The 24,448-nt window shown below is 46.9% G+C and overlaps 2 protein-coding genes across 5 annotated transcripts in view; one reads left to right on the top strand and one right to left on the bottom strand.

The window, feature by feature from the left end:
* KLHL8 (kelch like family member 8) overlaps window positions 1–1,041 on the top strand; it is a 34,491-nt gene extending 33,450 nt beyond the window's left edge. For all 3 annotated transcript variants that reach the window (XM_080925479.1, XM_080925480.1, XM_080925481.1), the window contains exons 9-10: window positions 289–490; window positions 607–1,041. In XM_080925479.1, the coding sequence (XP_080781605.1) occupies window positions 289–490; window positions 607–730 (326 nt within the window). In that variant the 3' untranslated portion in view covers window positions 731–1,041. The remainder of the gene's footprint in view (window positions 1–288; window positions 491–606) is intronic.
* A 7,321-nt stretch (window positions 1,042–8,362) lies between these two features.
* AFF1 (ALF transcription elongation factor 1) overlaps window positions 8,363–24,448 on the bottom strand; it is a 145,834-nt gene continuing 129,748 nt past the window's right edge. For both annotated transcript variants that reach the window (XM_080925477.1, XM_080925478.1), the window contains 9 exons: window positions 21,128–21,225; window positions 19,822–20,071; window positions 19,171–19,262; window positions 19,006–19,066; window positions 16,486–16,619; window positions 15,874–15,945; window positions 15,220–15,357; window positions 13,552–13,778; window positions 8,363–12,719 (listed from right to left, as the gene is read on the bottom strand). In XM_080925477.1, coding sequence (XP_080781603.1) covers window positions 12,598–12,719; window positions 13,552–13,778; window positions 15,220–15,357; window positions 15,874–15,945; window positions 16,486–16,619; window positions 19,006–19,066; window positions 19,171–19,262; window positions 19,822–20,071; window positions 21,128–21,225 — 1,194 coding nt within the window. In that variant the 3' untranslated portion in view covers window positions 8,363–12,597. The remainder of the gene's footprint in view (window positions 12,720–13,551; window positions 13,779–15,219; window positions 15,358–15,873; window positions 15,946–16,485; window positions 16,620–19,005; window positions 19,067–19,170; window positions 19,263–19,821; window positions 20,072–21,127; window positions 21,226–24,448) is intronic.

Genomic DNA, 24,448 nt, shown 5'->3' on the forward strand with positions numbered 1-24,448 from the left:
TTGGTGGTGGTAGTGAGGTAGTAATTTTTTTTTCTTTAAATCATTCTAAAATAACTTTAAAAGATTGAGGGTTTGATTGTTATTATTATTATCATTATTATTGTTTTGTTGAGAGAGCTTTTCTACGTTGTCCTGACTATCTTGAAACTCATGGGAGATCCAAGGGCTGGGATTAAACGTGTATACTACCAGGCCTGATAAAAGCTTGAGTTTGATAAGCCGTTGAGTTGAGATTTGGGTGTCAGTTTTTATGAAATGCAGTGCCATGTTTAAACATTGCTTTTATAGGTGGCTTTGATGATAATTCCCCACTGAGCTCAGTTGAACGGTACGACCCTCGGAGCAACACGTGGGATTACGTGGCGTCACTCACCACTCCCAGGGGTGGAGTAGGGATAGCCACAGTGATGGGCAAAATCTTTGCAGTTGGCGGTCACAACGGCAACGCATACCTGAACACAGTGGAGGCATTTGATCCCGTGCTGAATAAGTGAGTACACACTCTTTCTCTTCAGTGGAATGCTACACCCCACAGTATGAGTGTGAGTGCTGACTTTGGCTGGGATCCCAGTGCCCTGTGGTGACAGTCTTGTCCTGTCTTTCCAGATGGGAGCTGGTCGGACCTGTGTCTCACTGCCGAGCTGGTGCCGGTGTGGCCGTGTGTGACTGTCTAACTAGCCAGATCCGAGACGTAGGTCATGGGTCCACTAATGTGGTTGACTGTATGTGATTAAGTCCCAGCAACAAGGATACAATGCCATCTGACAGATGGGGAGGCAGCAACCCTTGTGACATGGCCCATTTGGTTATGACGGCAGCGACTGTCTTTGAATGTCAGCTGTCGTAAGTACGCCTGTGGACTGACGGGTGAGAGTTGTTAGTCATAAAATTAAGTGAGCTGTTTCCTGCTTCAGAACAGTGGAGTAGGCCGGAAGCAGCCTATCTGTGAACCCTTTCTTGCTCTGAGAGATGTTTCATGTAGTGCCAAACCTTAAAATAGCTGTTTATTTTGATGAATAAAATGTAATTTATTGAGTTTTATCTATTCTTCCTGAAGAAACTAACTTCAGGCAGTGGATTTTTTTTTCTCAGAAGAGAGATAAGTCCATTCACCTACATGAGAACTTGAGGCCTGCTCCCTTGAGGATTATTCTACATGGTGCTGATGAATTAATGTCTTGTTTTTTGTCTCTAGATAGTGACTTTCAGTTCTTGGGTGTTTATGAAGTGTGTGTGTGTGTTTCTGAGGCATTCTTGAAACCATATTAGTGTTTATAAGAAGGCCTTGGCTTCCATTTGGAGCTGTGCCTGCTTCTTCACCAAGTGTGCTGGTCGCCATTCTTTTCCCTTTGTGAGAACTTCTTGGTGATGACTGTGGACTGGTGTCAGTGAAAACACTGAGAAGGACGTATGAAGTCCATGTCCACCGAGGGAGAGACGTGGAGGTTCCTTTAACTTTGTTCTTTGGGTTAGTCATTGCATTTGGAGCCAGGGTCCATTTCTTCTTACTCTGTCATTTGTCACTGTCCTGGGTTTTCTAATTGTACAAAGCTGAATTTATTTATTATCAGGACATGAATGCATTTTTACAAAATTCCTTTCTGCAGTATAGTTGGTGATAAGTTCAAGTTTGTCATTAATCAATAAAATATGTTGTTGATAAAAACAGAAAAGATGAAACTACTAGTTTTTCATTGTTTAATGTCCTCCAATGGATTTATTGATACTTTATTTAATATTTCTACAAATAATCTAAAGCCTAGAATATTGATAATCCTATTGTGACGTAAGAGCTCTTCATTGTTTTTATGTGTGTGAGTCCCTGTGCACATTCTTGTGGACACACAGGATTAACATCAAGGTCTCCCTAGCCTGCTGTCCATCTTACCCACTGAGACAGACTCTCCCAGTGGAACCCAGAGCTCATCTATACATCTATTCTGAATAGTCAGCTTGCCCCAGAGATCCCCTGACTAGCCTGCTTTACCTGTCTGATATCATGTAGGTGCTGGGGAGCTTAACTCTGACCCGGTGCCTACCAGACATATCAAACAACAATAAACCCAATGTTGGTATCTTCATGTTTCACGAAACAAATTTTGAAGTCCCCAAACTGTGCTTTTTTTTTTTTTTTCCCTGTTGTTGGATATCTGTATGGATGTGATCCATGATGGCTGTGGTTTCTCTTTGAAGTCAGTGAGTTTAAGTATTCAGCAAGAAGGCAGGAGAGCACCTGACCAGGCTCTTACTCCATCCAGCAGAAAGTCCTGCGGAGGCCCTGCACACCCGTGAGGAGGGTCCCAGGCAGATACCTTCTCCTGGGTAGGACTTGGCGTTGGATGTCCCCACCACAGGCATCTTTACGTCGTGGAATAAGCAATGGCGGGGTTCCTTGCATTAGGACGGTACCCAGAATGAGCTCCTCCGCGTTCCGGACCAGGCCGAACAACTTCCTCACTTGCTCTTGCCGTCCCAGTCTTCACTTGCGGTCTGCTACCCCCCACTTTCTCATGGGGCCAAGGGGCACAGGAGCAGCTGGTCCCTGGACAAAGGGGTCTTGGAAGACACTGAGTTGATGGCAACTTCACCTTCAGAGCCAGCTTCCTAGGGATCTTAAACAGCACAGAGGCTCACTAGTGTAATGTGTACTCTGCAAGCCTGTGGGCAGGTTTAGCTGGACCAAGTGCTCTCTAGTCTAGCTGGCTGTATCTCAGCCAACCCTCAAAGCATGTAACTGTAACACTTGGCCAACTCGCTCCATCTAGCTGAATGTGGAAAACGACTTTAGCGTGGCTGCTGTCGGCTCCTCATCTACTAAGATGGCTGGACAGTTGTGGTTACTGGCGTGCATGCTGTGCTTATTGGCGGGGGTAAGGATCCCGGTATCTCATTTGACTGTTAGTTTGGGTGTACTCCATTCTAATATTTACTAGACAGCGGGCATCTAACATTCCAAGTCTGTACCTGTGAAATCTGAGGTACTCATAAAAGAATACGGAATGAAGGGAACGGTGGCGGTCAGACGCATTGCCTGCCGGCCCCAACAACAGAAGGAGGAGGAAAATGGAGTGAATAGTCTCTTAGGGGCTGGAAAGACAGGCTTTGAGGGGTGTGTGAGGACAGAGGGATAAGGAGCTTGACAGGGAACACTCAGATGAACTGTGTTTTTCAATGAGGTCTCACTGTGTGAAGCCAGGGCTTGAGTGAAGCACTTGTCCCACCTTCCATGAAGCTGGGGCTACTCGGCTTCTTTGTGAGGGTCCCCCATTTAGTCATTGCAAACGCTTTGCTGACACCCTAAACAAATTAGCATTGTCTATAAATGACTAATTGTTTATTTTTTTAAGTGTTTGAATAAATATTTTACCCCCTAAGGAGTATAATTCATTTCCTTAATTCCCAGGTAAACCATTCACAGTTTAGGTCAGTCTCAACTACAGACATCTTGCCTCAAAAATCAAGGGCTGACTTAAACTGTGACCCTGCCCCAGGGCTCCTAGGTGCCGAGGCACAGGGTGAATTAGCGTACCCTCTCTGTACACAGGGTGAATTAGCATGCCCTCTCTGTGCAGTCTTAGGCTGACTACTTAACTGTCAGTGGTGCCCAGGAGCTGTTTCAGATCTTGTCTCTTGGTCTCACTTGCTGTTGACGGCAGAACTTTTCTCAAGTTGGCTCCCTTAGTGAGCCCTGGAACTCTGGTTCCCTGGCCTGTCCCGTCAGTCCATTGGTCACGGTTCACACTGTGGTTGCTGTGGTTCTGAGAGTCTTTGAAGGATTTTGTATCTTCATTGCTTTGGTGTTAAAAGAATTCAGAAATATGACCAATATTATCACTAGTTCCAGAACCCCTTTCATTTTTGGGTTTTCGAGAAGGCATTGCTATGTAGCTCAGGCTGGCTTTGAGTTCACTATGTAGCTCAGGTTAGCCTTGAACCTGCTGCAATCCTCCTGCCTCAGCATCCCCAGTGCTGTAATTAAAGGCATGCAGCACTATACCAAACTGTCTGAGCTCATGTCTTATAAAGTGGTTTGTTTTCCCTCCAGCCGTTCCCATTTCCTGGTGATCTGGACACTTTGCGTTTGAAACTACACCACCATTTTAATCTGGATGTCTTTCACGTGTGTCTACACTGCCATGTGTCTACACTTTGCATTCTCGTCTACACGAGAGTGTGTGCCCTTTCTCCCTTGCAGTTTTTTGGATCCTGACCTTTTTTGTACATGAGATGTTTCTGCCCAGACCATTTTCTATGTTGTTCTAGAAGTTACTTTGGTGATGTGCTGCTGTGGAATCTCACTGTAGGGTTGGTTGTTTGTAAATGTCCTTACTTCACTGTCCTTCAAGGTCCCATTCTAGGTGATGCCTTTTCTGGGGACCTAGGAATGGCTTTCACTGGTGCCTTGTATCCAGTGCTCCTCTGTGGACGCTGCCCTTCTTGTCTCTGTCGTGGTGCGGTGTTTCATGGTGTGTGGTATGTAGACCTGGATTTCCCTGAGCGTGTCCTGCTAGTACTCTTGGTGACTCATATCTAGGCTCTTCTGAGCACTTCAGCTGTGCACCACAGGCATTCCTACACTTCCATATTATTTTATTCCCCTCTCTTCCTTTCCCAGGGAATTTGGGATCTCTCTCTCTCTCTCTCTCTCTCTCTCTCTCTCTCTCTCTCTCTCTCTCACACACACACACACACACACACACACACACACTCCAAATACCCAGTGGCTCACTTCTCACAGTGCTGTTCTGTTCTTCCTTTCTGTCTGATGAGTTTTATTTTGTGAACGTGAGCGTAAGTTCTAGAACAGAGAGGGAAACAGACATGGGACATTTAGTTCTTGTCTCCTTGTAGTGGTACAGAGTTTATTCTCAGAGTCCTTGTGAGACACTGGCTGCTGTCTTCCAGCCAACAGGAGCCTTTCTGTCTGCTGGCCACTCCCACTGGCCCAGGAAGCTGCCCTGCTTTTCTATGAATGTTGACGGAATGTGTCTTTCCTTTTCTTGCCTATGTTTCTAAAGAATTGCTTGATGGGATTTATGTAACTCGAAGTAACTTTTTAAGACACTAATACACAGTTGTACAAAGTGGTTACACTGTATCATACTCCCAAAATTTTCCAGTTCTGCAAATTTCTCCAACCTTTGGTGTCATCATTACCTTTGACAAAATACATTCCACTCCATGTGAAGGTCACTGTGGTTAACTCCAAAAGAAATGGTTGCCATCTAGTGGCCAACTGTACACATTACAACTTGGAAAGAAAGCTAGCCCTAAGGAGAAAGCCTATCTTCAGATCTGGCTTAACTGTTAAAATTTATATTTATTTCATGGTTTTCTTTCTGTTAGCATACTAAGAGCAACCTGAGCCCAGGTTTAAAATATTTCCCTCCCTACCAACATTATTAACTCAGAAACTAGTCTGGTGGCATTTTTTATTAAAAAGAAAAGTTTACTTGGGTGGGGATGGGGCACAGGACAATACAGGTTTTCTCCTTGTACTACGTGAAATCCAGAGATCTGAACTCAGGCTGTCAACCTAGTGCCAAGTGCCATCACCTCCTGAGCCATCCCACCTCAGGAGGAAGGGCGGAGACTGCTCAGTTGCCTGAGACCTCCCACATCCTTTCAGAAGAGACATCTGTTTGTACTGTGTCCCGAATTGCAGGAATGCAAGGAGCACCTAGGTATCTTCAGGAAACAGCAAATGTGAATGGGGGGGGGGTCCTAAAGCTTAGGAGACCCAGTCTCAGCTGCACCGCCCCCTCACCCCCCCCCTCCCCCCGCTCCTGGGCCCTGACGGAAGCCTGGAGTTGAGTAAGTGGCCTTGGGAAAAAGAGAGCAGAAAGAAATCAACAGTTTGAAATAAGAATCTGCCTTGAGCTTTGAAAGGGCATCACACACAGTATCAAAGTGAAATGTGAACTCAGGAAGTATAAGCATGTGGTGGAATTCCAAATGCTTACACAGTGCATGTATGTAAACTGTCTGCAGACACAAGTGCAGATATCGATAAGGACCCTGAGGCCCCAGCATCGCCCTGGGCAGCCTAGAGCTCTTGGACTCATCGGATACCACCTCCCCAGTGTCTGCAGTTACGGGAGCAAGCCTGGTATTTACAAGGCAAGCATCAACTCTTCCCACGGAGTTGGGGGTCTGTTTGCCCGCTGTTCTGAAGTTAATCCTAAAGACTCATGTTTTAGCTTTGAATTTCATAGAAAGCCCCGGCGCAATTTTGAAGGGCAGTAGGTTTTCAGTCAGCTTTATTTTTCTTTAGACCTTCATAGGCCCTGTCTAAACCTCACTTAACAGGCCTTGTTTGACGCACCTTAGCTCCCATGTTTCAGATGTCTGGATGACTTGGTAGAGACCATTTTTCCGGCTGGGTTTGCCTGCACCTTAGGAGAGACAACAGTGCTCGGTCTTCACAGCCATGGTTTTAGTTTAGACTTGACTGGATTGGGTGACAAGGTCTCATGTAGCCAAGGCTGATCTGACTCCCGAGCCTCCTGCCTGCACCTTGTGGGCTGGATTATAGGTATGTGCTGCACCCTATAGTACTGGACCAGTTAATTCCCTGGACTTCAGCATGCGAGTCAACCACTCTCCCGGCCGAGCCTCAGGGTCTAATTTTCGAGAACATTTAGCAGCAGAGATCTTCCACCCACATGAATATGGTAAAGATCATTTAGGACCAGAGTAGGCACGTGGTCCTTTTAGCTAAAGCAGAACTGTGCTGAGAGGTTATTTCCAGAAGCACTTTCTAGTCTGTTAGAACCTTGGTGTCTCACTCAGCAGAGTGTGTTCTGCCAGGAAACCACAAACACTAAGGAGACCTGTTCCTCCTAAGACCAGACAGTGACCGAGACACAGCTGTAGCAGCAGCAGGTAAGCGTCTGCTTATGCTCTAGTGAAGACCCATTGGACGTCCAAACAGGTACTGAACAGATCCCATGCAGACTCCCAAAGTGCCTGCATGGTCACTGATGCACAGCGGTACTCAGTGTAGGACGGTCTTGCTGTGTGGGGAATGGCTTCAATGCACCTCACTGGACTAAGGAAACAGTCACCTTAGAAAGCACTCAAACCAGTCAAATCCATACTCCAACAGTAATCTCCATGATACCTTGAGGATAGTGGCAGGGTCTGTGTGTAAACTGCTGACTACTGAAATATCTTCCCTTACCTGCTTGGCATAAAACACATGTGACTTAAAATGCTGGGTGTTCGTGGATGTGGTACTGATTTTGTCTTGATGAGCAACATAGGCATCTTCCCTATAGTCCACTTCCAGGATTTACCCAGGAAGTAGTTTTAGGTCTTCCCACGTGCCTTGTTTCAGTGATATCCACGGACGGTTCCTCTACACCAGTGGCTCTCAGCCTTCCTAATTCTACGGCCCCCTAACAGTTCCTCATGTCGTGGTGACCCCCAACCATAGAATTAGTTTCGTTGCTACTTCAATAGTTTTACTACTGTTACGAGTCATGATGTAAATTTTTTGAAGACAGAAGTTTGCCAAAGGGGTCACAACCCACAAGTTGAGAACCCCTGCTTTGTAATACCCCAGCTTAGAGAATCCTGGTGTCCAGCAGAGTGTGGGTAAGTGAGTCCCTGCTGCCACTACTGACATTTAACATTATAGGAGTCTTTGTGAGAAATGTCACATGCAGGAAGAGGTCAATAAGCCATCTTGAGAGTCCAAGGCCCATTTCAGCTGAGATCTCTCTCATGTGGTGTGTCAGTCAACACAGGTTACCTTTCCTTAACACTAGTCACCTCTACAATGGGCTTGCTGGGGGGTGGGGGGTGTGGATCATCACGGGTCATTAGGTCTAAGAGGATAAAAATGGAGAACGTGGTCAAACCAGCCTTCTTCCACTTTTCCAGTTTAACAGAGTAGCAGGCACACAGTTCATAAGTAACAAGACCAGAAAGGTTAAGTAACTTGCCTGAAGCCACAGAGCTGGAAAACTAAGGAACTGAGGTTCAAACTAAGGAAGTCAGAGCCAGCTCTCAGTTTTAATTCCAGGCAACAGAGGAGGAGAAAAGCAGACGGCCTACAGGTATCCCACAAGCCTGAGCGCCACAGCAGAATGAAAGCTACTCCATTTGATATTGGGAGAAGCCATGCAGTGACATCGGCGAGGCTCACCGTAACTACAGGTGGCAGCTACAAGCTGAAGCGTTCTTATTCCAGCCCAGGCATGGCGGCCATGCCAGCCCTGCGGACAGAAGATGAGGCCAGAATGCCTGTGAGGTCAGCTTTAGCTCCAGACAGACCCTGGCTCAACAATCATCTTATTTGAACAAAATAAAAGTCACAGGCTCAACTCCAATGATTTCTCTAAATTTTTATTAAATATCTTTTTTTTTTCCTACAGTTTGATCTCATGAAAAGGAAAGGCTGAAGATGAACAGGTCAATTACATTTTTTAAGACAGCACTTAGTCCTCATTACAGAGAAAAGCAAAAGATCTGTGGCACATATCTTTGGAAAGATCTTTTGCAGACTTTCTTTAAAAACTCTCCTTTTCACAAAAGTCCCGAGTTTTTAGTTCCATTGCGGAAGCTGATTCTTAAATCTGTGGTGTTCCCTGTATTTGTGCTGAGCATCTTCACTGGGAGCATGACTACTTCCTCAGCCTGCACACAAAACCACCGTACTGACCGGAGCTGGCACGTGATTTCATGGTAATCAAAGAAAAGGGCAGACCAGTGATTTTCATTATCACCTTGACAACATATTCCTTTATAAAGCAATTTTAATACCAAGATTTGACTTTCTTCTAACATTATAAGAAAGAAAATATATAATATATAATATAATATATAATGGTAATAAATAAAAAAAAGGCAACCCTGCTCAGGTTATCATCCAAAACATGATCACATTCAGAAAAAAAACTTGGGACACCTGTGCACACACACGCACACACCCCACTGTGTGCACGTGATGTGAGGATGTGCAGTGTTCTTAGCAATACATGTCATGGCCTGAACAAAAGGCAAACATAATACTGCCTGTGTGGAGCATTGCTAAGACACCTAAGCAAAGTGAGTTCATCTTCCTTAGGTCAGTCAGCCACTGCCTGGCCCAACAGCACAGCTTGGCTTGCCTGCGGCTTGCCTCATCCCCGTGTCCTACGGACAGATGCAGTAGTAATGTACAGGCTTGCAGAGAGCTCTAGGCTTGCGTCCTGTCCTCTGGCTCCCTCTTAGGTAAGGAAAGAGGCACTTCTCTGCCCATCACAGTAACTGCTGTTGTCCGATGCACAGAATATAGTGTGATTCACCCCCAAGGAACCAGGAGATTGACAGCCGCTTGGAGAAACGTGGTAGATGGTGCTTGTCAGTGCATCAGTAAGAGCCTGGTCACAAGGCAGCTGTTCTCAGTCCATGGGAAGCCAGCATAACTGGATCGCAGATGGAAGATGGCTTGGCAGAAATACCAGAACTCCAACACCAGACCCCTCTGTCCTTACGCTCCTCTCCCACAGGAAGAGTCTTCTTACCCAGTATTTCCAAATGAAGCCAAAAACCAGGAGCGAGGCAGGGAGAGGGGACATCAAAATCTTCACATCACCACAGTTGTAAAGCAATAGCTCTTCAGTGAGAAAAAGCTACACTTCTGTGTTTCAGAAAGGAGCCCCCAAAATATTCTGAGATTTAAATACCTCTAACCAGTGGTGAAGAGCGTTAACAGATGAAGTGGTAAGTTTCCAAAGACATTTTGTAGTGTTGGGGAAAATAAGACAGAGGGGATCTGCAGGAGGTCCAGAAGGAAATTATATGTTTTTTAAAAGCCCAACTCACACCAAGCTTCACAAAGCAGGAAAGTAAACATAAAACCCGTGAAGCCACTCAAAGCCACGGCAGAACAAACAGCATTACTTCAGAAAATAGGTTTGGTCAGCAAAGGCACAAATACATCTAGCTGAATCTCTCGTCCTTTTATATGTTATCAAACTAAGGCGCTGTCCCTAACATCAACACAGTGAAGGCACATTTTCAGTCAAGATGGGCAAGAGCATGTTTAAAACTTCCTACAGATAGGGGTGGGTGGTGGTGGTCCAGTTTGTCCAGGGAATGGGTAGACATCTGCCAAAACATCTACAAAATAAACATCACTTTGTAAGGGACCACTGATAAGCACTTGCTGTTCCCTACTGCCATGTGGCACCTTAAGCAAGAGAACCCATTTTAGTGGCATGCTTTATATTATCTAACAGGGCTTTGACAACACCAGGGGTGGGGGGTGTTCCTCTACTTTGTGTCACAAATGGGCCACACATCATCTTAATGGCAAAGGTAAGACTCACTCATTCAATACTGCCTTCCCATAACATGGGTTCTCTTTCATGGTTATAAGAACACATATTCACATATTCAAAGAGCTAATTTTATAGTCCTCCCAAAATAATTACCTCAGGGGAAAGATTTTTCCTCTGGGAATTGTTAAGTACACATTGAAAAATGCAGATGGTGTAAATTGTGCATCTTTGGGGCTCTACAATGAGCAATAACAGTGCTGTGCAGCCCTGGGGTTTCACTCTGAAGGAGACAGACAGGCCCACACACTCTAGGTACAGTGTTGTGGGAAAACCAGCAATGCAAGAGCTACAGCCCAAACTGGCACAAACGGATCCTGTCCAACCTCGTTGGCTTACAAGGTACAAATGAAGCTGTAGTATCTAGAGTGGAGGAAAAAATACATCCATCCAAAGAATGAGGCAGCCTGTTCTTCCTGCACTGGCTGGATGTGTCCAGGCAAGGGGCACAGTGGCCTGAGGGCAGGACACACACATGGTCTGGCAAATTGTCCATAGACCAGAACCTGCCATTTTACAACTGACAGGCACCTAGGGAGAGACACTATGGGAAAGGGAAAAGGTCCCCACAAGCCCAGCTCTGCTGAAGAGGCGACACAGTGCTTGGGATGACCTACCATACACTTCGACTCAGTTAACCAACATGGCTCTGCTTCAGAACATCACTAAAGAAAACTGCTTAGTTGGCTCACAGTCTTGGTCTGTGCTCCGATATGCACAAGGTAGCCATTTTCTGGCTTTATTCAAACCAGGATAAAAGGCTGAGAAGACCAAGCAGTATCACAGACACTTTCATCCTGACAGAACAGGTATCATATTCACCCAGAGCCCCTGTGTGTGTTTACCAAGGTACCAAGAAAGTCATGTTACCACAGGGGCCATAGACATCGTCAGTAAGGAAAGATGGGTCTCCTGTCTCCACTAATCTCCAGATGCACACACACAAGCATGGCTGGCAGGAAGCAGAGGCAGGGTGAGCCCTAACACACCTCCATGTAAATATATGTGCAAATTCTACTTTCTAGAAGGGATAAAAAGAATTGGCTTTTAAAAAACACTGTACTTGAGAGTATTCCAGGAGTAACCTTGAAGCTTCAAGGAAAGGCCTGTGTGTACCGGCAGGTGTGAGTTCTGAGTGTATTCTTCATCTCCCACCCAAGGGAACCTGGTCCAGTGTGGGCAGGGTGTACCCTGGGAAGGTCCCAGATCCTCTTCAACCTCATCAAGTCACAGTACCTGAGAAGATGGGCTGGAGTGAAGGTGTATGATAGTGGGGTTGGTTTTAAAGTTTTAACCCTGCTCTGCTCCAAACCCCCAGTATCCACGTCCTCTCAAAGAGCTAATGTCCCCTGGGTAGTGGAGGGCTTTTAGAAAGTTGCGTTTCGCTATAAATATAAAATATTTGTAGCAGAAAAATACAACCTCTCTAGGAAGACTTTACTTTTGTGGCTCCCGCAGACAGATGATGAAGTGCATCTGCCCAAGGCCAACATGGCTCCTGTGTTTGCCCAAGGTCACTGAGAGTGTGTCAGTCCCCACGGAGCGCAGCGGGAGGAAGTGTGATGCCTCTAGGGATGTGAGGAAGACTGAGATAGAACCTAACTGCTGCCACTCCCCTAGGGCTGTCCTAGGATGCTTCTCAGTACAGCCAGAGCGATCAAAGCTAGACAATGTGCAGAACTCTAGGAATGGGGGGGTCACCTTCAATTTTGTAAATGGTAGTACTCGGAACCCCTTCCCTGCAGGAAGTGAGGTACAGTGGAGTCCTTCACAACTGTGTTCCACAGATGGCCATTAGAACGCATTCATGTTTCCTTTAGCACTTGAAAAGAGAACAAAATCATAAAGCCCTTCACCCAAAATTATTATTCAAAAAAAAAAAAAAAATCCTTCTGGAAGTGAACTAGGGTGGCTTCTGAGACGACAAGAGTTTGCTGCCAGACTTAACTGCACCTCTTCCTCTCATTTGCCATTTTTATCCTATTGTTCAGACAAACAGAAAAGGCAGAAATGTTTCTAGACCATTCATATGCCAGTTGGGCTCCATTGCACATCTGTCCTGTTGAGAAAGGCAAGATCATTTTCCAGCATCTGCTCAGCCGACCAGTGTCCCACCAATGACCGCACAGCTCTTGTGAGTTAAGTGGAGAAGCATCCTGACCATCTTACGGCGCTTCTCTTCCTGACGACTGACATCAGCTGTCCACACTGGATCACGGCTTCCAATTGTGCAGAGACACTCCAAGGCATCGAGTAGGCCAGGCCTACATTAGGGGTTTTGGGGCAGTTGTTTTAGCCGCTGCAGGCCCTGTCTTGTGTGGTGCACTAGGTCCACCAGGCTGCTGTTGAGGGCCAACACACGCGCTTTTGTGCTGAGCTGGGCGAAGAATTCTGCAGTAGAATCCAAGGCAGACTTGAGTAAGTACACGTGCAGGAACAAGTCAAAACAAATATTCCAGAGACAGTTTCCCCACAACATTCTGCACTTCATGTAGCATACTGAAAGTTCTGCCTAATTCTTCACAGTCTCCCACTAGATTAGAAGTCAGGAACTTCCCGAGTTAAATCTGTAACACACGGCTAGTACAGTGACTGGTATGCTTCCAACGTCCAATTAACACACTGCGCACCATGAGGGCGGAGGGAGGAGATTATAATTAGTTCGCCAAGAAGGCAAAGAAGCTGTGGAGAAAATCAGAGCTCCACAATCCAGGCTTGCCTCCTTCCAACCAGGAAGAAAACGCAATGGCCTTCACCAGTCACTTGGTGCATGCACGCTTTATTTAGTGGGCACTCGCCCAAATACCACCAGGCAGTCACTGCCCCTGACTCAGATGGAATTCCCGCTTCACCTAGCGTGCCTCAGTAACATTTGCTATGCTGTGTGCCTCAGACAGGAGCTGCTTCATCCCAAGTGTGCTGAGCCAAGGGATAGAGCACATCTCTGCCTCAGCTCTGCCCTGTTGGCAGCTTTTCAGTCCGGGCTGAAACGATACCAACATTTGGGAAGAGGCTGAAGCCCATCCTAATTTGGCCCATAGGGATCCAGCCTCAGAAGACTAACTCATATCACAAGCCTCGGGGAAGAACTGTAACCAAGTTATGAAGCGGCATGGAGAATGAGAAGAGCTCCCCATGGCTCTCGCTTCATGAGACAGAATACACGCATGAACCGAATACCTCCCGCCTTCATAACGCTGGGTGCTCCCTTAGAGCTCCTCACCTTTGTTCTTCCTTGCGAGGGCCTCCGCCTGCTCCCAAAGGCTAAAGGCCTTAAGGACATGGGATGTGATGGTGACATAGGAGGAAGTCATGTTCTGGATGGTGACCGGGGTGCTGACAGTGGCCGTCACCCCGATGCTCCCCATACTGCTGCCAGCACTTGACTGGGACCCCACGGAGCTGGCAGGAGAAGGCATTGGGGAGAGGGGGGATGGAACGCCAGTGCTTCTGCAAGGATGGAGAAAGACTTGGTTAATCACAGAAACTAGCAGATTCCAGGGTGTGCTTCCCAAAACAATAATCGCTCCTACAAGATCAAAGACACATCCGGAAAACTGTGTTCCGGGCACACTCTGAGGCTTTGCTAAGCCTTGGTCTTCCGGAAACACTGCCCTCTCTCTCCAATTCCTTCTGCTGCTATCAAGGCAGCAGCAACAGCTGAGGCCTCACGGGTGGTAGGTGGGTGTGACCAGGCTGTATCCATTTGTGCTTTGTGCTTTCCTTCACTCAGTCAGCAGTGAACTGCTCAGACCCGACTCTCAGACCTGTAGACACACCAAAGAGCCACCTCTCGAACCTTACTTTCTATGAACTCCTCTTCCTTTCCTTCCCCCAGTCACAGAACCACAAAGAGCATCCCTGGCTCCTAAATCTCCTACTGGATCAGTAAACAAGTGACAACAAACCAGCATCAGGCTGGGCGCTGGCTGTGGATCAGGAGCCTGAGGCCTCGCACTCTGATCCCTGGCTGAAGGCCTGGTCCTGCACGCTCAAGTTTCATTTGGGTCAAAGCAGAAAAAAAGTTCAGTCATATGAGCATGACAGGAGATGGGAAGACAGGGTATATGTTGCTTCACAATCAGGGCTGCCAAAGTCAAAGACTAGAGAGGGAGCTGCCTAGGGTGGTCCTTACTGCTGCATCCTGGCAGCTGTGAGGGTTGGTATGAAGAAACTACCCTAGCTAAATCAGAAGACCGATGACATATTCGCCTGGACTAGATGTCCTTTATCAGGACCTTCTTTTTAAAGAAGCCAAGTGGAGTCTCCCCTTTTTGATTGGGTCCATATCATATTTAATGCTCTCTAAAAGCACGGCCCAGAAGCGACGGGACTCTCTGAGGAATGCAAGCCATAAGAAGCAAAAACACATGGGTGCAGTGCTTAGGGGGCTTAGAGGAGCACAAGTTCAAGGCCAGCCTGGACAAGAGAGGTTCTGTCTCAGACAAAACAAATAGCACTTGGGCAGCATCAGGAAGAAATACACTGCAACATTCACCTTCATCTCAAAACAGCCTAAGGATTCTGTTGTAGAATTCTCTTATAGAGACCCACATGGGCTCAGCAAGCACACTGCTCCGGAGCCTTTCCTCAGCCACTTCCGTTAATCTCTTACTGTTCCTGCCTTCTCTGTTTAGGGGGGATTAGTACCGGCTGAATTTTATGCAACCCACTGGGAATCTTAGGATGCATTTACTGGGCAGGTCAGAGGGGACCTTGTGTTATTTCACCAGCCTAAATTTAGTTTACCTGTTTTCTCAGAGAGACAATGCAGCTAACAGTTGAAAGATGAACGACACGAATTTTGGGAAACCCAAAGTCACCCACAAACAGTTACACAAGCAAGACGTGAGTGACCTTACTGTATCGCCTAACAAGACTTAACACTTGCCTTGCCATGCATGGAGAAGGCGCCTGGGCCGCTTTGGAAGTGCTCTTGAAGTGCTCGCTGAGAGTTCGAGAATACTTCATTACCGTGTCCTTTTTACATCGAAACATCGCCATGTTCAAAAGGGACCGGCAACGCAGGCTGGAAATAAAACCAGAGGTTCACATGAATCGAGGATGGCCTCACAGACAGTGGTCCTCGTGCACAGACAGACACACTCTGCCAGCCCTTCCCTACTGTGAGCACACTGGGTTCTCCTCTCCAGTTGAGCAAGTCCCTCACACATCTCACTATCCTGTGTGCACCACCACCCAAAGGAAATGTTGGCAGGAAAACAAATGCACAAATCCACATGAACCTCAGACTGACGCATCTCCCAGTTCCTAGTGACCATGAATGGGATTAAATTCTCTTCTGCCATAATTCTCACTTTAAGGAAATTATTTAGAGCTAGGCGGGCTGGCACACGCCTTTAATGACAGCACTGGGTGCTTGGGAGGCAGAAGGAGGAGGATTCTCTAAGCTCCTCTATGATAAGCCAGAGATATAGAGACCTTGGCTTGAAAACGGGGTGGGGAGAGGAAGGAAATTTTAAAAATATATTTTAATCAGAGGAAACAAAACTTTAGTACTTTTAATAAATGGAAATGCCCATACCATAAAACAGCAAATATCTTCTCTTGTGCTGGCATTGTGTTATCTGAGAAGGATTTAAGTGACATCACGAACCTGCAGGGAGATAAATTCGTGCATGACATTAAACTCGGGAGGTGACAGGAGCCCAGGTAATGCTGGCTCTGCTAGCTGCTGCTGCTGTATTCTTGGGGGTGGAGGGTTGACATGAAGGGGTGTACAACCCAGAAGGACAGGGGTTAAGAGCAACCACAAGCCACTCAGAAGACTTGGCCCTGAGGCCTGTTCTCTCAAGCATGGTCATGTCCTACTAAGCCCCTAATGAAATACCAGGGGAACATAGTGAAGAAAGACGATATGAAACCTAAGCTGGGAAAAGCACCCTCCTAGGGAAGCTCAGCGTTCTCATCAGAACAGTTGGCAAGTATTACCCTGTTATCCAGTTATCCCATGTTCCCTCTTATACAACACACTTTAATTCAGGACATGAAAATCCTGTGGACCAACTGCGCAGGACCTCAGGCAGGTGCTGCTCCCAAGCAAAGAGACCTTTGTAGGCCTCCCTCTTTAGCTTCCTTCTCATCAGGTGGGGAGACACTCGGGTTTGGCACGGTGGCAGAGCATCATAGCACTTACTTAATGAGGTCTACAGTTTCTGAGTACACAGTGTACGCCGACTTTGCTGAGCTTTCTGACTCCATGGCCATTCCACACTCAATAAAAGACAGGATGGCTTCCAGATACTTGAAGGCTTTCCCAGCCTTGTCCACCTGAGGGAGAAGAACACGGGCCTCGTGAGGCTGCAGGCAGCAATCGGTCTCTTACCCCCTCCATCCCTGTAACCTCCCTACTGTCTTCATTTACTCTGATCAGAGAGAGACAGGGGAGAAAAAATAAACAGGAGATGACCAGCCAGAGCAGTCAGCGCTGACCTACGAGAGTGTCTTCTAGCAAAACTCCACTAGGGAAGAGAAAAGAATTCCATATTAAGATGGTGCTGAGAACGCCATCAAGTACAAGTAGTGCTCCCATCAGCTGCTACCCAACCACCCTTGAAGCAGAGGAGCCAGCACATTAACAGGACACACACGAGTTTCTTTGCAGAGGTTGAGGTTGTATAAAATATGTAACTGATCACTGTGGCAACTTTTACAAAGACATGCCCCGGCCAACAGGGACAGATTTTTAAAGCCCCTGCAAGGAAATGTGGAATTCTGACCCTTGTAGTCTGCCTAACCCTGAGCACACATTTGGTCACTTTATCATCTTGCTGAGTGGCACACAGTCAATTCACTTAAGTGGAAAGGTGGCAGACAGCCCACTTCTCTGCACGTGGCACATGTCCCACACACCAAGAGCAGCTAGCTAACACAGGCCAGCTTGAAGGCTTTGCTAATGCTTCAGTTTGCTGTGTTCAAAATGAAAATAGGAAAGGAGAGATGGCTCAGCGGTTAAGAGCACTGACTGCTTTTCCAGAGGCCCTGAGTTCAATTTCCAGCAACCACACAATGGCTCACAACCATCTGTAATGGGATCTGATGCCCTCTTCTGGTGTGTCTGAAGATAGCTACAGCACACTTATATATAATAAACAAATGTTTAAAAAACAAAACCATTTCTCTCGGGGGATTTTCAAAATGAATACCCTTAGTACAGAAATGAAGTGCCGTGCAAACTTAGTCTGCGCCTGCCTCATGAAGAACCCTGCAAGGCTGATAATGGGGTGGCTGTTAGAATGCCCACAGGTCCCCTGAAACAGATGGATGGGCTAGTGCGGAACAGAATCCCCTCCTCAAGGAGAGCAATGTGAAGATGAACACCCCTGTGTTCAGCCGCGCACCTCACTGCCTGAAATGGCTATATGTCTGAGGCCAGCCCGGGCTACACAGAGATCTTGCATGAGAAGCAGAGGGGGGAGACCATAAACAGGCCACTACCGGAACTAGCAGATCCTGAGAATAGCTGTTACAATGAGATGCAACCGGTATAAAGCAGGGGTGCTGGCACACCAGAGAGGAAGAAAATGCAAACCGAAAGTTTCTGGAGTATTAACTGCTAACATCATTGGAAGTGTGAAAGAGGTGGCTGAGCCCACAACCCTGCTTGGCACAGACCGAGCACACACAGCCCGGGCATAGAGAAGGCTCACTGCCTTGACCCCCCACAGCGTGAGAGGCAACCGGTAACCATTTTATCTGACTAACGGGGCCTGGGATAGAAAGGCACAGGCCAAAGTTCCCATGGCCACAAGGGGCCAGCTGAGTCATGTCACAAAGAACCAACAGGCCTTTGTGGGTCTCCAGGGGCCTCAGAGAATTTCCAGGGTTTTCAAAGTCTAAATATATGAAGAAGGTGAATGAGATAGCCCAGCAGGTAAAGGTGCTTCTACAGAGTCTGAGGACATAGTCTGACCCTTGGGATCCACATGGTACAGGGAGAGAATGGAGTCCTGAGAAGTCTTCCAACTGTGGCACAACTACCAACCCCAAATAAACATTAATAAAAATTAAATTAAAAAATAATAAATAAGACGATGGGAAACTGTGATCCTGCCATGTCTGCACTTAACAGCAAAACATGCCCGTGTAGAAGAAGCTTGGTGGCTGTCAGATGAAGACAGCCTGTCTTCAGACATGTCTATAATGTCTGCTCTCCTTACACTCTTCCCGGGGCCAATGATCCACTCAGATTTGTGCCCAACAGGCTTCCTTGCCCTGTACAGTGTTCAGGGAGGATGAGGACTGACTAAACAATAGTTCATTTTGTACATCTCAAGAACTGATTCAGTGGGTTGGAGAAAACACTCATACATTAAACATCCCACGGATGACCTCCCACTCGGTCTGTAAAACTGTATGCGATCGGACTGAACTAACGGAGCCAAAGAACATAATTCCCTTGGAACGCCCCAGACCTCAGCCATAGACCCTGATTATCCTGCTTGCGAGTGGCTAATAGCAGCCAGCTCTTCCTGCTGCCCCCACCCCAGGATCTCCCAGTATACAGTCCTCCTGCCTGCTGCCGCTTCCCAGGGCACCCACAGACACTACTTCACCCACCACCCCACCCCATACGTATGGCGTACAGTAGGGCAGGATGGAGACCATGTTTTTTTCCCTTAGCTGTTTAACCAAGGACATAAAAATGAAGACTGACCATTGCTTCTGCTTTGTTCTTCAGCTTCTTAGCCTCCTTCATGTGAAAGTCAGCTTGTTGTCTGCAGAAAAAGAAAGAAAAGGCAGGCGTGGGTCAAACAAAAATGACTTCCCTGGAGCAGGGGAAGAGGGTGAAAACAAATGGGGAGATGGGAGAGGGGCTTACCTGTCAGATTTCGCCTGTGGCTTTCCTGGTTTAGAGTTACCATTTGGCAAAGAAGGCACTGGAAAAGGATTCGCAGCATCCCCAGAAGATCCCTTTAAAACACAACCACACATTGCCCTGTTAGCTGGAGAGGCCAGAGCCCTAGCTGTACCAGCCTTCCAAAGCCAAGAGAGTGCATGAGGGGGTAGCAGCAAAGCCACAGGCTAGCTTGGCCACCACTTCCCTAGCTACCGCTGTAACTGGCCCTGAAGCCAGGATGTGAGGAAGAACAGATAACACACAAGCAAAGGGGTCTCTCCGCCCCCGGCACACACCATTTTAACTGGAAGCCAGCACAGCTGGTTTGTGCCCTGTTGAGATGCATAATTGAAGTATTTGAGATTAAAGATCCAAAGAACTGAACTAACCCATTTCATAAGCCAACATCTAAACATCTGACAGAAATTCACTAAGAAAGCTGCTGCGGTTCTTCTTTTCATCTCTGATCACATCAAGAAAAACGAAGAACTCTAACCACCCCGTACCACCCCGTATTGCCTGCAAATGCAACCATTATATATAATTTGCTCTTCAAAAACTCAGGGTTGCCAAACTAGGACAGTTGGAGCTCAGCATGTGAGAACCCCGAGCCCCACTCCCGGCTTTGCTTACTTTGTGTTCAGAGTCCCTGGCCTGTACTTTTCTGTGCTTGGGGACAGAAGAGTCTGTATTGCAGCTCTTAGTGCTGCTGGCACTTCTGGGAGGGTCCTGGCTACCGATGTCCGAATCGGGCCTTGGCCTCTTGTGTCCAGGTTTGCTTGGCTTCTGGGAGGATGAGGAAGACGAGGAGGATGAGGACACCGCCAGTGGAGGAGGAGGAAGCATTTCCTTTCTTGAGAACTCTGAGGAGGGCCTGGGTGTCCTGGCATGAAACAACAGTCGAAGCAGAAAACACATCATGTCTAAGTTCTCGCATAAAGGACAAGGTGGTCACTGGCACTTAAGACTGCAGAATCAGGAAAGATGTAATGAATGGGTTTAGGGGCTTTCTCCTGCTTTATTAATCTAGCTGCCAATTAGTACCAAACTGTAGAGTCTGCACCTAGCTGGAAGACTAACCCATTTCTATCAATGGTTGTCACTGTTCATCCTATTTGTACCTTACCCCAGCAACAGGCAAGTTCAACTGTCACCTCCATATGTGACAGTATCCCATAACTGAAGGCAGGCTTCTCCCCTGTCTTCTCCCCACAAAAAAAAAAAAAAAAAAAAAAAAAAAAAAAAAAACTCTTGGCATGCAATTGTCTCTTGTGAGGCCATCTCTTGAATAAGCCAGAGAGTAAATGACAGTTACTCTTTATAGCCGCACCGTCTTGACACTACTGATCTCACTGGAACATGCCTCTGTCCCATGCAGACACTTTGAGGCTGAGCACTCAACCTGAGCTATATTGAGTCCAACCAAAACCCAGTAGCAACCCCAGGGCTTTGAGTCAATTTTGCCCCTCCTTCCCATCCTGCTAAGAATGAGGTATAAAATGAGGAGGCAGAGGAAAAGGAGAAGGAAGAAGAGGAGGAAGAAAATGGCTGATACTACTTTTCTTTTCTATCTGTCCATCTGCATATACAACTAAGGATTAAATCTAGGACTCTGCATCTAAAGTGTTCCACCACTGAGCTATACAGCAAATTCTTATTTTCTTCTACGGAACAAAACAAGGATCCCAGGCAAGAGGCAGCCGGATGCAGGGTACCTTGCTTAGCATGTACAAGGCCCTGAGTTACCCCCAACACAGACTATTTTATATGTATATAAACATAAACAGTAATTCTAGGTGTTTAGGAAATGCTCAGTGAAAATGTTTCTGATAAATCTCAGTTTGCCACCAAAGGAATGGCTGAGAATAAGCACCACGCTCTGGTTCTAGTACAGAAGGATCTTGCTACCATTGAAGGCTATCCCCGCCTGGATACTCACTTTGTTTTGGAAGATTCTGTGTGGGAAGATGAAGATGACGCAGTCTGCAACTTGTCCAGTCTGATTCTCTTGTTATTGTGTTCTTTTTCTGGTTCAGCCTGTTGTTGCAGGTGACAGACATAGCCATGTTAGAACTAGCACGCAAAGGGAGGGGAAATGCAGACACAGCAAAGGGACCTAACTGACCACTGGAGGCATCTGCAGATGGGCGCACTCTCAGGCATGTGGACTGCGTAGGATGCGGTTGGAGAGCAACGTAACACAGTACTGGTCTTCTAACGGTGCTATCAGCTTGCACAGAATATACTCTGATCATTACCTTCACTTGGACACCCTTGATGCTTGCTGATTCCTTCTCTCTTCTTCCATAGTCTCCCTCTCCTACTTTATGTCACTTCTATATGTGTGTGTATATATAGTCCTATGTCATTCATATAGGTATAAATATAGTTGATACCTATATATCCCTTCTCCTACTTTGTCATCTCTCTGTGTGTATACAATCCCTCTACTTTATCTTATACATATAACACACACACACACACACACACACACACACACACACACACACACAAGTCTATGTAGTTCAAGCCATAGACCAAGCTAGTCTCAAACTCACAGAAAGCTACCTGCTTCTGCATCCCAAGTGCCGGGATTAAAGGTGTGCACCACACCATGTCTGGCTTGTTAAACTCTGGGTTTTTCATAAGACAAAACACATGGGATTTGTCTGAATCTAGCTCCAGATCAATTAGATGGAACTGCAACCATTGCTAAGGAAGACCAGGATTACAGTGATAAATCTAGTGTATGAGGTAAGAAAGGCCTAAAGCTACAACTAAAATGCTCCGAGTTCCATTCCATTGTGAACATAGGTTAGGAGTGGTCCCTGACAGTGAAATCTGGATGTGAGAGGTGCTGGTGTGTCATTACAACATGGCTGGCTCTCTGCTCAGAACAATGGTAGTACCCACACATCTCTTGGTTAATGAGAGGCTAAAACAGAATTTTTGCCACAGGAACAGTAAATCCCTTATCTGTTTGTGCTGAAGCATCCTGTCACTCGAAGGCAAAGAGCTTTAGGCTGAAGGCTACACAGACACCCTGATAAACATTTCAGAAAAGTGGGAAGTCCATAGGAGAAAATAAGAATTTTCTCAAGTATGTGGATGATATTAATTTACACATGAGATGCTAAAACATGTATCTGAATGGAAGGTATCTTCCAGGCAGATCACAGAAAACATGTAAAGCCAAAGATAAAATGTCCAGACACCCAAGTCCAAAAGGGAAATGAGAGTCTGTCTCTTCACCTTACTTGGGATATGCTTGGTATCACAATGAAACACACGTGACAAAGACATTTGAGAGAGAGGCATTCTTCACCAGCTAAGTGGAGCTGGAGCCTCTGCCAATCACGATCACAAGCACAAGAGGAGACAGCACACAGGAGACACTGACTTCTGAGGCCAGCATCTGAAAACGCTAGCATTTACCTCTCACCCCAAACATTAGCTTTCTATAGTACTTCGGAACTCAGAAGCATGGGACATGATGCCCCACAGAAAGAATGGCACTGAACTAAATAAGCAAAAGGCTCCAGTGCATGCCTCCTGTGCATTGTGTACTTGGATGTTTCCTGTCTGGAAAGGCCCAGGCTTCCCCAGAGCAGCAGCAGAATCTTCAGCTCGTACGGAAACTAGGAACAGCAGCCAAGCCGTGTGGCAGTCTGAGGCAGGACTGCACAGGAACCCTGAGAAGACTAAAGAGAGGGCCAAAATGGAGGCACACAGTCGTGGGTGTCAGTAACTGTGCCTGAACCCCATGAGTAAGGCCTGCCACGTTACAGGAGGCATGGGGTCTAGCTTGTTCTGGGTCAGGAAGCCACCGGAAAGTCAGGTGACAGCAATATTCTTTAAGAGGAAAAAGTAAATCTCTCTGCTAGTCACCCCACTTTTGGGAATGTGGTTCAAGGTCTGGGATTCCTTTTTCTAGGAGGATACTTTCCAGTGGTGCCTGCATCCCCACCCCCACCCACTTACCCAGGAGGGGCCAACAGCTGCCAGCAAGTCCCAGTGCACTGCTGGCTTTTCTCAGCCTGTTGGGTCAGGCAGCTTTTGGGTGATGTGCCAATTGCTGCCCCACCTACAGAACGGAGTGAAAGGGCAAGACCATAAAAGGAAGAGATGTGGCTCCCTAGAGGGTGGGTGGTGGCCTGGTGCCTACCTCGTACTGGCTCACCCCGAGGGTGCCTATAGTTCAAAGGAAAATGAAGGTAGCGTTTTTTTCTAAAACTGACAGTCTCTTAGGGCCACGGGTTCTGACTGGTGGAAAGGTACTGGGAGCTTGGCTGCAGTGGTGGAGACAAGAGGGCGTGGGGAGGAACCTGAGATCCTGGAGAACGGGTGCACATGGGCAATGGAGGCATGGAGCCAGGATGAGTCTTCTAACCACGCCAGTGAGAGAGATTGCCAGGGCTAATACACCGATCTCCAGCTCCGCCTTTGTGCCTCTCAGGAGTCTTCCCAAGAGACATGAGTCCGTGGAGACATGAGAGAGGACAAACTGTGAGACTGGGAGGAATATGCCCACTGGCAGACATCTACTGAGCAGCCATAAGATTCCTGAACCTGTCTGGATCTCAGCAGAGGGCTCTGCCCACACATGGGAAGCAAAGGAGCGTGCCCGCGTGTGAAGCAGGAGAGAATGGGGAAGGTCGGGGCAGCTCTCTGAAGGAGCTTCAGTAAGAAAAAAAGGCCCGGCCTCTCAGTTCAAGATCACGCTTCACACTGCCACCAGGCCACCAGAAGACTGCTGGAGAGGACAGGAACAAAGCCCTGCAGCACGGGAAAAGGGACCAGCTCTAGTCCTTTGTAGTTGAGGCAGACACACAAATACCGGCTGACTTAAGGCAGCCTCCACTACCACGCCTGCCATGCTACCCAGCCAATAATAGACAATCAAGTTGAAAGGAGACCTAGAAGGCTTTAGTAAATTAGATATAGGACATAATGGGCAAAAAAAAAAAAAAAAATAATAATGGGAGGTGTGAAAAACTCCAGGAGGCGGGACAGGGAAGAGAGGCAACCTTTGGAATGTAAATAAAATACGATGGTTTCTTGGTTAATAAAACAGTTCTATTAAAGAGGAAGGCTTCAGTGAACTCCTCTATCCTGTTATTTCTTGAAATGACCAATGAGAAAATTTGTCTGAGCATATGACTGTAATCCCAACATTTGGGAAGCTGAAACAGAAGGATCTTGGCTTTCAGGCCAGCCTGGATTACAATGTTGAGACCAACACAACAATATCAAAAGATAG

The sequence above is a fragment of the Micromys minutus genome (assembly GCF_963924665.1).
Source record: "Micromys minutus genome assembly, chromosome: 11".
Taxonomy (NCBI): domain Eukaryota; kingdom Metazoa; phylum Chordata; class Mammalia; order Rodentia; family Muridae; genus Micromys; species Micromys minutus.